Raw genomic sequence first — 15,785 nt, forward strand, 5'->3', positions numbered from 1 at the left:
AAACATTTCCTGAGGCTAAATAAGGAAGAAACTTTGAGAGGAACCAGAAGGGAATCTGGCCTGTCACCACACAGTGTGATTATATATTATATTAATAATTTAATATTAATATAGATTATATATTCTTTTAAATACCATTATATATATATATATATATATATATATATATATATATATATATATATATATATATATATATATACACACATACTGTATATATGGGGTAAATTATGGGAAATAAAGTTAATGCTAATGTAGTTACATCAGACTTAGAAGTGGTAGAAGTCTGACTGCAGCAACTAATCCGATCTAAATCTGGACTAAATCTCCTTAACCACATCAGATCAGACTACGGGCTCCAACTTAAAGAGAAGTGAAACATAATCAAAGAGTAGTAAACAGTAAACTTCCCTCGCCAGTCTGCCTTCAAAAAATGACAGCACATTTATTCTCCTGGCTCCTGCAGTGAAAAGTCTTTATTCTCTTTTCTAAAATCAGACTGATTCTTACATGCAAATGTTGCACCGTGTGCTGACACTCTGAAAGGGTCAAATCTGAAAACCCATCTACACAAAGAGGGCATGTGATGTGTGTCTGATTCAACACAATGCAGCATCTAGTTTTCCTGTATCTCTAAACAGACCAGACATGTACATGTTAAAACCCAGAAGATGTGAGGAAATGATTATATTGTAAATGGCAATATAAGTTAAATAACAACAAAAGAAAGAGACACTTGCACTATATTAAAGGTGCTACGAGATGTGACGGGTCAGGGATGTAAAGATTAAGGCTGTTCTACATAACAGCAAAGCAGGTATATGATAAACAAAGAATTACAATTATATTTATCAAACTAGAAAGAAATATCTAAGGGTTCATGGTTTAAAATCATGCACACATTATTAACTACAGAAATGCAATAATTATTAAAGGATTAATTTAAATGCTTCAGAGAGACTTTCATTATGAAAGATTTTGACACTGTTGTAAACTTTACAGTAAATATGACTGTTATTTGGACAAAATCTTGGCTGTGTTTGTATTCATTTGAGAGATTATTATGTCACAATTCAAGTCAACTTTTATTGTCTTCTTCTTCTTCTTCTTCCTTCGGCTGCTCCCATTAGGGGTCGCCACAGCGGATCATCCGTCTCCATACCACCCTGTCCTCTACATCTGCCTCTTTCACACCAACCACCTGCATGTCTTCCCTCAACACATCCATGAACCTCCTCCTTGGCCTTCCTCTTTTCCTCCTTCCTGGTGGCTCCATCCTCATTCTTCTACCAATATAACTCATGTCCCTCCTCTGCACATGTCCAAATCATCTCAATCTCGCCTCCCTCACCTTGTCACCAAAATGTCCTACATGCTGTCTCTCTAATAAACTCATTTCTAATCCTGTCCATCGTCGTCACTCCCAACGAAAACCTTAACATCTTCAGCTCTGCTACCTTCAGCTCCACCTCCTGTCTTTTACTCAGTGCCACTGTCTCTAATCCATACAACATCACAGGTCTCACCACAGTCCTATAAACTTTCCCTTTCATTCTTGCAGATACCCTACTATCACAAATAACTCCTGTCACTCTTCTCCACCCACTCCACCCTGCCTGCACTTTACTTCTCTAACACACTCTCCATTACTTTGCACTGTTGACCCCAGGTACCTGAACTCCTCCACCTTCTCCACCCTGCAACCGCACCACTCCACTGCCCTCCCTCTCATTCACACATGTACTCTGTCTTACTCCTACTGACTTTCATTCCCCTTCTCTCCAGCGCATACCTCCACCTCTCCAGGCTCTTCTCAACCTGCTCCCTACTCTCACCACAAATCACAGTATCACAACTTTTATTGTCACTCCAACCAAATACAGTACAGTACACAGTGAAATGATACAACGTTCCCCCAGGACCGAGGTGGTATATATATATATATATATATATATATATATATATATATATATATATATATATATATATATATATATAAAACATAAACGGCAAACATAGTGACATTGCAGTACAAACACGATATTGTACATTTTTTAATATATTGTATGGCACACAAGGTTAAAAACTTTTTTTTTGTATTAAATTAAATGATGTATTCAAGTCAAAAAGCTACTCAATTTAAGTAATAATAACTTAGGAAAATGATCAGTAACAGGGCAGTGTGATGCAGTATGATGCTATTGATTAGCTTTATTTCATAGCACCTGCCAAAGTGTTTATTCTTATTATACCACAGCAGTCTGCCAATGGCAATGTTTAAGATTGACACATTACACTGTTTTAAATGTTTAAAGTTATATGTAGAGTATCTCCCAAAAGTAAGTATACCCCTTACATTTCAGCAACTATTTTAGCACCTTCCAAGGGACAACATATAAAAATTAAACTTGGTCATATTCTAGAGTAGTCAATGTACAGCTTTTATAGCAGTATAGATTTACTGTTCTCTAAAAATAACTCAACATACAGCCATTATTGTCAAAATAACTGTTAACAAATGTGAGTACACACCAATTGATAACAGATGTACGTCGTGTAACCGTGCAAAGCCACATGTCCGATTCATGTTTATGTTTTTGTCTGCTTGTCAGGACCATACAAATTTGTGTATCTCGTATAAGAGCCGTTAAAATGTGGTGCTTTGAGTAAAATTCTCTCATACTGACCTCTGGATGTTCAACATGGCACCTCATTGCAAAGACTCTCTGAGGATTTGAGAATTAGAACATAATGTACTTTTGTGGAATATTGGTGAAATTATTTGGCTTCATTAATCTCTATTAACCCACACCATTTCTTTTTTTTTTATGTCATTTTTAACAAGAAATCACAGTGCTTAAAGTTTTATCTCTGAACATCCCAAAACACTGACACTGGAAACTATTTTCTTTGAAAAAGAATAACCGTTTAACGGTCAACAATTACAACAATCTGTGTTTTTGTTTTCGGATTTAGTTTTTTTTGGGAATGCCCACACCACGCTGTGTGTGCGCTTTTACCTAGTAACTATAACGTATTATGAGTGAACGTGTTGCCAGAGCTGCTGTTACAGAAACACCATCCAATCAACCAGAATCGTTTGTTCAAAATCACTGTGGCAAACTAGAAATTAAATAATGGAAGTCTCACTTTTAAAAAAAAACAAAAAAAACAAAAAAAACTTAGTCTTCTCAAAATATTTTAAAGAATGGGGTTTACCATGAACTGCCAATCAGAAGCTCAAAGAAATGCACAGTGTCTCTTGGTAATAATAAATAATAATCAGCAGGCTAAACATTTGTGTGGCAAACAGGAAATACAGTAAAACATATATGAAATATGAATATGAAATTATCGCATAACTGTCTAAGATTAACTGGGAAAAAGCTCAGACACAGATTTAGTGTAATGCAGTTTTTGTTACAGTACTGACTGTTTTTTTGTTGTTGTTGTTGTCAAATTGTGATTTGTCAAATTATGATGCTTAACATAAGAATGAAGCTAATACATTTCCAGGTTTGATGTAAAGCCCCACCTACATTCACATTGTAAACTATGAACTAATTCATCAGTTAAGCCCAGAATAGCAGAGTAACTACTAATCTCAGTAATTAGCAAACCTTATTCCAAGGACCAGTCTTAAATGCCGCAAATGTAAAAAATGGATTTTTCTGTAAAGCCCTCATATGCTATATAGTGAATTTTCTGAGGGGAGTATAACGCCATTTGGCCACTTTCTGGTCTGATAGACAACAATTTTAAATCACCTTGATTTATATAAGGCCTTCCCTATTCACTTGTATAATGGAAATATCTGGGGGGTGGGGGTGGGGGTGCAAAATGGCCTCCAGGTAAGCAGCAGAGAGCTTCAGGCAAAATATAGGCACATGGGCAAATGATGTCAACGGCTAGAGTATTATGGACTAAAAGTGGTCCTGTGGTATGTAGCTGCAAGTTTTCAGTAGCTTTATGTTTTCATTCCTCAACTGGGTTTACTAAGAAAATAGGCAAAAGCCTTCAACTAGATAATTACTGCAGTGATTAATACATTTCAGCTGGCAACATGTTATTTAACCCAAACTAATGCAGTTGCTTCTCATTTCTTAAACAGCCATGTCAGAATATGTATTCTGTGTTCATATGTTACTTCACAGTACAGAGATTGATGAAAATGGCTTAAATTGGGTTACGCACAGCCCAATGCATCATTAACAACTAGAAGGATAGTAATGAACAATCATCTTCAAGGAAGATATGTAATGGAAATAAAATCTTAAACGATCGTGTTTTGAGGTTTTGGTGAAATCAAATGGCAAAACAAGAAGTAGAAGTAGTTCATACAGCTATGTGTACTGTAAAAGTGATCATAAGAGCATTATAACATGAACAATTCAAAGAGAACTCAAGGGATTAATGGATTGGGACTAAACAGCTGTGTAGCCTTAAAAAAAAAACATCAATGTGATAATCGGAAAAGAGGGCATTATATTCATAGAGCTGAGGAAAAGTTCATGTGGTCTAATGAGTGCAGATTTACCCTGTTTCAGAATGATGGGCAAATGGGGGTTAGAAGAGAGGCAGATAAATTGATGCACCCACCATTCCCTAGTGTCTACTGTACTGTGGGGGCAGTGTTATGATCTGGGGATGTTCACTAGGTCAGGTCTAGATTCACCAACGTTATGTGCCCAAATTTGATGCCAGCTGAATACCTGAATATACAGAATGATCAGGTTTTTTGTTTCCTTCTTGATGACACAGGTATATTTGAAGAGGACCATGACAGTATTTATCAGGCATAAATTGTGAAAGTGCTTTTCAGGCAATATGAGGCATCGTCGTCACACGTGAATTCTCCATTACAGAATCCGGATCTTAACCTCATTGAGTTTTTTTAAATGTGACTTATAAATAAAACTTTATGCAGCAGTCCAACTTTCTCATCACTACAAGATCTTAATACAAATCTGGAGACATTGTCACAGCGACTGTGAGCTGTAACCAAAGCGAAATCCTGTCCGACTAAATAGTAATTTTTTTTTGCCAGATAGTGTAGGTAACTGTGTTACAGCAGACCCAGAGCTGCTAGCATACGCTTAAATAAATTGTGTAGACATTGACAGTACATTTTATAAAACTGAACATTATATATGCTTTTTGTATGCATGGTTGATTACATTGTCTTTTATTACCACCCATATGTGCACTGTAGACCTATAGAAAGTTCTTCTATGTTCCCCCTGAAGAAGCACCGAGCACTCAGGAAGTTTCCTAAACAACACAAAAGTGTGAACGCTTTCTGCCGAGTCAGTGAGTTTATGAATAGAAACACGATGTAATAAAACTGCTGTGTCACAGCGAGAGAAGTGCAATACACCTGCAAGAAAAGAAGGAAACATCTCATTGAATGGACTGCTTTAGATGGGAACATCAACTGTTTGTATGAAGGCTAAAGTAGACATTATCCAGATCATTTTCCTATGGCATTGCACTGTAGTAATATGATCGAGTCATTGAAACTACAATTGAAGTTTTACAAAAAACATTACTGTCTGATATAATTTGCTTTTTAAAAAAAACGGGGTGATTTGGAAGTGATGCGACCTCAGAGCTTTAAAGGTCTTATGTTTGAGCCTGAACTTAAATTTTGTCCTGTGTCGAGTTTCAGATGTTTTTGCTGTGTTCATGTAAGTTTCCGCACTCTTCCCAAAACATACACATAAGTGGCGATGGCTGAACTGCCAATGGGAAAGAACGTGTGCACATGACGCAGGTCCCATTTTGCATGAATGCCAGGACTGGGCAGTAGCACTTCTTTTCTTCTCGATCAAGACCAGTAGTTGATATTGATACCACGATATCAATATTTACAATCACCTTTTTTCCTGCGATTTTATAGTGTTTACATAGTTTTTGGAAGCACTCATTATTAGCATTAAATAATACCACGTTCATACAATTAATATCACATTAAAACAATCACATTTTACATTTATTTCACTTTAAAACTTTTGGTGAAGTAACAAGAATATGTCGACATCTTGAGCCTCTTTCTTCTTTGACTGTTTAACTCTCCTGCTTTTAGTGAGAAAAACAATCTCTCAGAAGGTCCAGGTGATGCAGCGATCCCAAGATAAATGACTGAGTGACAGAATGCTGACTTGCTTGTAGGAGAAACGGAGGGCCAGCGGAAGAAGAAATAGTTCAATAAATATTCAACTCCCTTGATCGATATTTTTAAAGTCAGTCTTCGATTCTCTCGAAAACTTTAGGATTGATTCACCTATCAAGACCTTGAGTTTAATGCTCCTGAGATGCCTGTGCATAATAGAGTAACGGATGTCGATCACTTGTAGTCACTCAGCCAACATTCCCAAAGAGAATGTTGATCATGAGGCGTTGAAAAGTATTTAAACGCACACGTTTCCCATGCGTCATTAATTAAAACATGCATACGGACCAATTTATGTAAAAACAGTTTCCAGATCAGCGGCAAAAAAAAGAATGCTCTGTCATAAAACTAGAAGGAAACATGTTTATTGCATCAGGTCAGGCATAAAGTCACACATGCCAGTGTGCCATTTTAACATGGACAGCCACACAGTCAATAAATTATTTTATTTTTTTACTTTACATAGAAGACCCGAGAGTGAAAAAGCAGATCTAAAGACAGTTGACTGAAAGCAAGAGGACAACATGCCCAGCACTGAGTTTCCTTAATGCCTTAAAGAAAATATATGGAGTTATATATTAGTATGCGTTAAACACGATTAATGCAGATAAAGTAAAGTAATAGACTTCTTGGTCAAAATCTAGAAATCTAGAATCCCCCCCACCCCCTAGAATCTCACCTTGCATGGTCTACAAATAATGTAGCACACAAACACACTCTGGTGGTTTATTACAGTATTGCACATTAATACTTGGCCGGAAAAGTGCACTTTGTTAAGCCTGGTTTATTTAGGACTTCATCACAGTAATGGAGATTTACATCCATGTGTACTGAGAGCAGAGAACAATTCCTAAGTGCACTCCAGCCACAGTTACGATTCCATCCAACCTAATGTGCCAGAATGCACACTGGGATGTAGTGAACGTTCCAGACATTTGCCTCAAAAGAAAAACAGGAGGAGGGGGCTAAGACATTGTTCTGTACAAAACCTGTATTACAAAAAGACACATTCTTAAAATATATACAATAAATTGCAAAATAATCAACTCAGAACATTATATGAATGTTCCTTATTTTCGTAGTAATTTTCGAGACACAGTATTTGATGAGTATTTCAACTCGGCAGAAAATAAAACTATTTCCCGCGTATCTTGAAAACATTAAAAACTGAAATAAAAGTAGCAACAGGTTGATCCTGTTTGCTGACTTTGCAAACAAAAATGAGTACTTAAAATTTGTTGGGATTTTTTTTTGTTTGTTTTTTTACAAATTAGACTATCCACATAAAAGGGGCATTTAAGTATAGAAGAGAAAGAAATTACGAAATGCACAGATTTTTTTTTCTGGCATAGATTGTGATGAATTTTTGTATAAAAAAATAAAATAAAAAAATACACCAAACTTAACAAATTTTTTTTTACTTCTGTACATGAAGACTAAAATAAAACCGATTAACATTTTCTTGGGTACAATGCTAACATCATTTTTGGTCAAAATGTCTAGAGGAAGACACCGGACGCTGTACACGAATCCTTCAGCTCACGTTAGAAGCGCGTTTACACTTGAGGGCTTCTGCGAAATGCAGAGTCATTTAGGCAAAATAAGTGTCCAGCAAAGATAAACGCAAATTATCTCCTGTGTGCCCTGGATGACCCTGAAGAGGTCGAATAGTGATTTTTGGGATATCGTTCTGAAGTTGAACGAGAGAAATGAGCAGAGCTTTGGTGTAGCCGAGAGTCTGAAACACCGTGACTTGGTAGCCTGGGGCGAGTAAAACCTTGGTTTCCACGGTCCTGCTCTCTCCTTGGATGATAATCCACTGGCTGACGTGGGTCTTTAGGTCTATTGTGCATTCGATCTCTTTGCCAATCAGAGTGGGGGGGGATAGAGGTTTGGAGAGGAGGGTGTGAGTAACTACGAGAGAGTCGATTTGGTTTCAGCACCTTAATCGTGACCTCATGAAAGTTGGGCTCCGATGCTGGTATTATAATCCCACGTTGCCCTGCGTCATCTATCAGTGCACCCCAATCGCCATTCTCCTATAAGAAGAATAGAAAAGGAAAAAAAAAAAAGTTAACCTTCACGATTTTGGCTACAGGGAAAGCTAAATTTTAAAAAACAGTGGCATGTGACCAAAGCTAATGCAAATGACATAGAAACACAACTAATCTAAAAAAAACACCTGCTTGCATGCTAATCTGACCCAGTTCTGAGGTGCATATAATCATCTGTGTTCTTTTTTTTTTTTTACCTTGAGCGTGCGGAGATGTCCGAGAATAAACAAACTATACTTTGCTCTAGTTATCGTCACGTTCATCCTCTGACGATTAGCAACAAACCTGTGGTAAAAATAAAAACAGACATACTTTAGTATGTGCATGATAATATTTGCTTTGCTTGTGCCGTGTGCACTGTGTGTAAAATCAGTCCTACCCGATAGAGCCATTTTCATCGCTGGCTCTTACACAAGACACGATGGTGCAGTCGATTTCACGGCCTTGGAACCCATCCACCGTGTCCACCTCCACGCTGTCCAAAGAAATTAGCTTAGATTAGGTACACACTGATTTCACAATGGCTTGTTTGAATCAGACTGTTAACAGCACATCTTAATAAAATCAGTAGCTCTAGCTGTGTACAGTAATGAAGGATAATGAAGTTCTTAACTGTACTTAACTGTACTAGCTTTACTTATCTTACTCTTTACGTTTAGTCGTTAATTTTGAGTGCATAAAAACGGAACTGGTCAAGCAAACCACTAATCAGGATAGAGCGTGCGCTCCGTTTTGGACTTGTTTTGATTGGCGCTTGGTGGTATCTACTTATTACCAACATAAAGTTCAGCATCAGTTCAACAGCAAGCCTTATTTGCACAATTTTTTTTTTTTTTTGTAGATATTTTGAATTAGATTTTTTTGTTTTTTATTTTGGGCTCATGATCATTTTAATAAATATCAGTGTTGACTCATTAATATCGTTCTAGTAATAGATTGGTGTGCTAAGAGTAACAGTTCACATAAACTGAGTTAATTAAACAGAGAGTCTTAAAAAATTATAATAGGAACATTACAGCCAAAATAGAATCACAGTACCTTGGATACTTAAGTACATTTGAAGGCAAATAGTTTTTTTTACTTTTTATACATGTAAAAGTTTAAAGGGAGCACTTTTACTTTTACGGAGTAATATTTTACCTACTGTATCTCTACTTTAACTTAAGTACATGGTTTGTGCACTTTACCTCTATGTGAATAAGAGCTACTCAGTGGTGGAAAATGGCCAAATTCACAAAATGTACACAGGCTCTATTTCAATAATGTACCGTTTAATACACAGCAATAAGTATGGCAATGATAAGCTGCATTATAAAAATGGTCCTTTGTGGTGGTGCAGAATTTCTAACAATACAATGAGTATAGTAAAGTGAAAAAGATTTCACTTTACTATCAAGAAGGGAATGTTTTCGCTCTCAGTGAGCCTTTTGCCTTACTGTATGTATTTTTTAAATTTCTTGCACGGTTCCTGTTCAAGGGCACGCATGATGAGCTGTTTCTGGGCGTTATATGGAGTGATGATTCCAACACGCATTAGCTGTTTCTCTTTGCGCAAGGCATGGTTCTCTCCAAACATCTTATAAAGCTGCACCACCAGCTTGACTTCCTTCAAGTTACTAAATGAACTGATTGGGAAGGGGAAAAAAGAAGAAAAGAAAAAAAAAAAAAAAAAAAGAGAGAGAGAGTTAAAATAGTTAAAATAGAAATTCCCTGGTCATACTAAACAGTCACACAGTGGTTGTTAAATGTTGTGCATAATAGTAAGTGTGTATGTAGGACTTTATTTCAAACCCCCTTCCAAAATAGATCTGAGCAATCTCATCTGTGTCTGTACAGATATACAACCAATCCCACCCTTCCCTATAGTAAGGGTTCAAAATCCTGCCAGTTCCCAAAGTCAGCACAAGCAAGCATGTTAAACTATAATTTTTTTTATAACATGCCATCAGATGTAGATGGAAATGTCACATACTGTATATTAATTTTATATTCTAACAGCGTTCGATTATTTTATTAGAACTGCTGTATGAAAGCAATATCACACTCACAATCAGGTATATTGAATATCTGTGATACGAATGCATGAAGCCTTGAGCTTCGTGTCTATAGTGAATAGAATACAACCGCACTCTTGCTTGTAAACTCAATAATGGTTCTTAACAGATTTAACATCAGTTTACTTGATTAAAAAATAGGTCACTTAAGGCTATTTCAATAAATCTTAAAACATGTCTTTTTAGTCTATATTTGAAATACTACTAGAGTAGATACACTGCATGGACAGGTTTGGAAACACCGGACTATAAAATTTGTATATGCTTTTTGGACACACTGCTTTGCATTTAGTCCAGAGTGACTTACAACTGAGCAGGGGAGGGTTTTTTTTTTTAGGGCTTTGCTAAAGGGCCCAGCAGTGGCAGCTTGGTGGTGGTGGGATTTGAACCTGTGATCTTCTGATCCAAAGCCCAATGCCTTAACCACTGAGCTACCACCTCCGCATTGATGGAGGGTGGGCAGGCATGTGGTGTAGTCAGCATGCCAATTCATTCCAAAGGTGTTCAATAGGTTGAGGTCAAAACTCTATAGCAGGCTACTAAAGATCTTTCGGTACAACCCATTTAAATATGTTCGTGGAGCTCTCTTTGTGCACAGGTGCATCGTCATGCTGAAACAGGTTTCGGTCTCCTAGTTCAAGTGACGTGAAAATTCAATGCTACCGCATCCAAAGACAGCCTTTACAATTGTAAGCTTAAAATTTTGTGGTGAAAGTCTGAGGAGGAAACACATATGACTGCAAAAACGGTGCCCCAATATTTTTGTCCACACAGCTAAAGTCACAAAGAGTAGTGAAACACGATTCAAATTCAATACCGCATTTTGAGCCCATTTTTCCTCTTCGGTCCTTTTCCCCTTAACTTACTCTCTCTCTTTGCTTTCTTTTCCATCAGTCACATCAAACACTCTGTAGGGCTCAAACGGCCAGGAGACTGAGCACAACTTATTAGCAGTCTCACTATGGGGAAAAAAAAAAAAAAACACACACATTATAATAAAGACACCTACACTTAAAAGTATATATTTTAAAAACCTACTGAAAGGCAAACACTAGGACATAGTAATATAGAGACAACAGTTACAATAGAGTACAGGTAGCCCATGACTTATGATGGAGACCCATTCTGATGAAAATATTGTAATTTGAGACCTGGTCGAGACTACCCAGGAGTCTAAAAAATGGTGATCAGTATGGGGTAGTATACGGTTTCATTATTTTTATATGCTATAAAAACAGACATAAGCGAACATTAAATGAAAAAGCAAACATTTGTTCTGGAGATGGAACTAGTGGTTAGGCAGTTACTGGACTAGGTAAGGCAGATATTAAGGGTGCAATACTAATCATTGCTCTAACAGATGTGTGTGGGAGAGGATTAAAGCTCTTACGGGTCACTTTTCAGTTCATTGACGTAGATGTACTTTGATGGGAACTTGCAAATATCTGGGTGCATGCGGTACTGGACGCTAAGGAAGACTCTAGAGGGCAGGTGTGTATTCTGGCGATTAAGGTCCATCCAAACTCGAGCCATCAGTGACTGGTCATAGCCCAGGTCTTTGGCTGTCTAGAAATCATGATACACACACACAAACAGGAAGAATCTTAAAGTTGGGAAAAAGAATCCTGCTGGGTTGCTGTTTTGCAGAATAAGTTGTTCAGGCAATTATCAACAAATCTTCATTGATTCGGGGTGGGGGTTGATAATCTAATAAAAAAGGATTTTGTTTTCTTTTAGAATTGTGGCCTAAGTTTTCTACCCAAGAACATAACACATCTTGGCAATTTGGCAATTTTTAGGCAGGTTTGGATGTTTTTTGCATTTTCTTTTCCATCCAGGAACCCATGTAGGCCATAGGTTTTCAAGAGATCTGTAGTGGTACTGCAAGGGGTCCGCCAATTAATGTTTAATATGAAAACCATGAAAGACAAAATATATAATTATTACGTTCAAGTTGTATTAAACCTAAAGCTGATGTTCATGTAAAAAGAAAATGTATTAAACTGCAAACCTATTAAAATAAAAGACAAGTGTGAACTTAACAAACCTAACTTAATAAATTTTTTTTTTTTTTTTGTGTATTTGAAAATACACAGACGATGCATGTACATCATGGTTCCAATTGTTTAAACGTAATAAAACTAGTGTAATATGGCCATGTTTAACATTTTCTATCAAGGTTGTCCCTTCCCCATGACTATCACCTAAGGGGTCCTTGACCCGAAAAATGTTGAAGACCCCTGATCTAGACAAATAACAAAAATGTCAGATGCAGAGGGTGAGCAATAATTACTACATTTTTGTTAGATCTCTTGCCAGCCACCCTGATAGACCTTGTCTTTTCCCCACAATGATAACCTGTGTAATTTCTTGTGGGCCATGGCTTCAGCATTCAATTAATTCCCATAGCAACATCCGATCTTTATTCAGGGTTATAATGTGAGAATATGAGTGTTATAATGTGAAGTTCTTTTGATTGATTTTGTGCTTCTTAAAACGTCTGCAGTTGTCTCTCACTTGGACTTTTAGCAACCAGCAAAGTTCAACAGATCAAACATGATTTATCTTTAGCTTTCATTTGACAATAATATTCAATTATAACATGGGTGTGTCAAATAAATGAAATCTGGTAAGTGGTAAAAATTTTGTTTTGCTTGACAGATTATTCCAATCTGCAATACCTTGGATATGACAGTGGGGGTGAGCTGCATGTTGTCGCCCACTAGGATCAGGTTTTGGCATCGATAAAGCAAAGGGATCAATGTTTCTGTTTCTTTAGCTTGTCCCGCCTACAAATGTACACACAAAACACTTAAGTAAATGGTCACAACTTGCATATTTATAAATGCATAAAACCCTTACTTGTTACTTCAAAGATCTTGTGTTTTTATGTTTTAAACAAGTGAACAAACCTCATCTACAATGACGCAGCTGAATGGTTCGTGCCCAAGGTGCCGGAAAGCAGATTCAAGGAGGGTACTGCCACTTGTGCTCAGCGTGCAGCAGATCACATGAGCCTCAAGTATGAGACGTGACTGCTCCTCCTGCTTTTTATTACGATACTAAAAATGAAAAGTGAGAGGCAAAAGGAAAAGCAAGAGGGCAAAGAAGAAGAAATAAAATGAGGACAAAACAATAGAAAAAAAAAGAAGGCACGTTCGTCAGGAAAAAAATTCATAGTTGAGAAATCTAAAGTTTATATAACCAAGCACAATAATAACAAATGGCAGAATGTAAAACGTGAGGAATAAGCAGTAATACTTACATCGAATGTAAATAAAATAGATGTTTTCAAAATGGGTATAGAGTTTTTTTTCGAGGCGAAAGTAAATGTTTTTAATTAGGCGTGAGAAACGAGGAAATCATAAATATGTAAAACAGCAGAAAAAAAACATTGGTGCTCCCCTGCCCACTCTCCAGGACTTGTACCATACAAGAAACAGAAACCAGGTCAGGAAAAATCACTACTGACCCTTCGCACCCTGGACACAACATCTTTTAGCTTCTCTCTTCTGGCAGGCGCTACAGAACTTTGTTCACCAAAACTGCCAGGCACATGAACAGTTTCTTTCCCCAGACAATCAGCCTCATTAACAACTCACTATAAATATATTCCCTGCGTCATATCATATCTATAAGCACTGCACTATTAGAACTGTCAGTCATCTCATTATCCGTATATGTTACACACACTATGGCTGCTATATATTGTACAAAGTTCTAAAGTAACTCTTTATCGTACCTGACGCACGATACTGTCATTTGCACTACCATGCACTCTCACACTATGTACATTACTGATCTGCCAGATAATCTCTAATCCCTATTTAATACTCATACTGTCTATATTGTCTCACATTGTCTGTTTTTGTCTGGTATAGTCTGCTTTGTCTTGTATAGGCCAAGCTGAATGTATAGTTTTATTTATGTCTGTACTTTGAGAGTCACTAACAGCTAAAACCAAATTCCTTGTGTGCGTCAACCACTTGGCCAATAAACCTGATTCTGATGTAAATTAGGAAGAGGAGGAGGTAAGCAAGACTTCCACTAAAGAAAGAGAAACTGGTGGAATATGTGGATGAGGTATAAGCAGAGGAGGAGCCTCTGATATGTAAATTCTTAGAAAGTACAAAAAAAAAAAAAAAAGGGTTTTTGGATTTGAATTTGCACTTGCATGCTACTGCGATTTGAGTAGTGCCTCTTGAAGATCTCATTTAAGACGTGCTGATTGACTGCCAGAAAGCATTTCACTCTCTCTTATCCACAGCTGGAAAATGTATTTAATTTGTATACTAATCTCATAATTGAAGTTTGAATTTTAATTGTATTAAGTTGGTTATTAACTAGACTAAGGTGAATCCTGCGAATGGGTTACGAGGCTGACAAATGCGAACATAGATGACGAACAAATTAGGACCCCATGCATCAATGACTGATCACTGAACATGAACAAAGAAGTGTTCTTTTAGAAAAAAAAAAATAGTAATTGGGTATACCTCCTTTAGTGGTCTGCTGAGTTTTTGCCTTTCCTTCATGTAATGCATCTTTTTGGAATTCAGCTGTTCAAACTGCAAAAGAAGAGAAGAAAACAGTAGTTAGAGGATTTTGAGACATGGCTCCTGAGTGGCACAACAAGAAAAATAACACCCTTTTGCCATGAGATCAAAAGTTTCATTCCGGACAGTTTCACAACCATTTATGGTTGGGCTCTTATGTTCGATTAAAAAACAAACCAAAAAAAGTTACTGTCTGTACATCCTCTTTCAACTTATGAGTGATTGTCTGGGATTGCCTGAATGAATTGACATTAGGCTGCCAAAAATCTCTGTGTCTATAATTCTGAATTTGCTGACCACATAGCAGGGAATATATATACACCATATAACATTTTTACATCAAAAATATTGGAAATCTGTATTAAAGAACCAAAATGTGCAGCAGTGCCTCACCATGGCTGATTTCTTGTCCGTCTTGGCACAGTCCTGAGACATCAATTCAATCAACTTGTCCAGTTTCTCACGCTCTTTTTCTAAATCAGGCCTTTGTTGCGTCTTCTCTGCACAAAGAATCGCACAACAGAAACCAATGATACAGACCAGTATCTATTATATTGTAATAAGTCATGATGGAATTGCATTAATGTCATCATTTAAACTGTAAAACCTTTTACATATAAATATTTCTGATTTGATTTGCTATTAGTGCAATTGTTCCTGATGCCAGGTTCAGTGGGCTTGGGGGTCCAATTAACAAATTACTATGTGAATTCTGCTCTGTTTGACTAAACCACCATGTGAAAGCCTAATAAAGAGACGTTGCAAAAACCAACTCATATTCCTACTGATCAGATCATTAAAATGTGATATGCATCAGGGTGAATTTTTATTTGAACATATAACTATACCAGTGTTCATTTCAATAACAGCTTGTAATAACATGTGGCTTACAGAGAAACAATGAATTAATTTAAAAGTTGAAAGAATTACTTGTGTTTCATACTCATAG

General features: G+C 36.8%; 1 protein-coding gene across 1 annotated transcript in view; it reads right to left on the minus strand.

Annotated features, from left to right (window-relative positions):
- Positions 1-6,521: 6,521 nt before the first annotated feature.
- setx (senataxin) overlaps positions 6,522-15,785 on the minus strand; it is a 33,539-nt gene continuing 24,275 nt past the window's right edge. Inside the window, exons 16-25 of the mRNA XM_046868277.1 lie at positions 15,230-15,336; positions 14,777-14,848; positions 13,193-13,342; positions 12,962-13,069; positions 11,671-11,846; positions 11,147-11,239; positions 9,663-9,851; positions 8,606-8,701; positions 8,424-8,511; positions 6,522-8,211 (exon numbers count right to left, since the gene is read on the minus strand). Coding sequence (XP_046724233.1) covers positions 7,801-8,211; positions 8,424-8,511; positions 8,606-8,701; positions 9,663-9,851; positions 11,147-11,239; positions 11,671-11,846; positions 12,962-13,069; positions 13,193-13,342; positions 14,777-14,848; positions 15,230-15,336 — 1,490 coding nt within the window. The 3' untranslated portion in view covers positions 6,522-7,800. The remainder of the gene's footprint in view (positions 8,212-8,423; positions 8,512-8,605; positions 8,702-9,662; positions 9,852-11,146; positions 11,240-11,670; positions 11,847-12,961; positions 13,070-13,192; positions 13,343-14,776; positions 14,849-15,229; positions 15,337-15,785) is intronic.

The sequence above is a fragment of the Silurus meridionalis genome, chromosome 15, assembly GCF_014805685.1.
Source record: "Silurus meridionalis isolate SWU-2019-XX chromosome 15, ASM1480568v1, whole genome shotgun sequence".
Taxonomy (NCBI): domain Eukaryota; kingdom Metazoa; phylum Chordata; class Actinopteri; order Siluriformes; family Siluridae; genus Silurus; species Silurus meridionalis.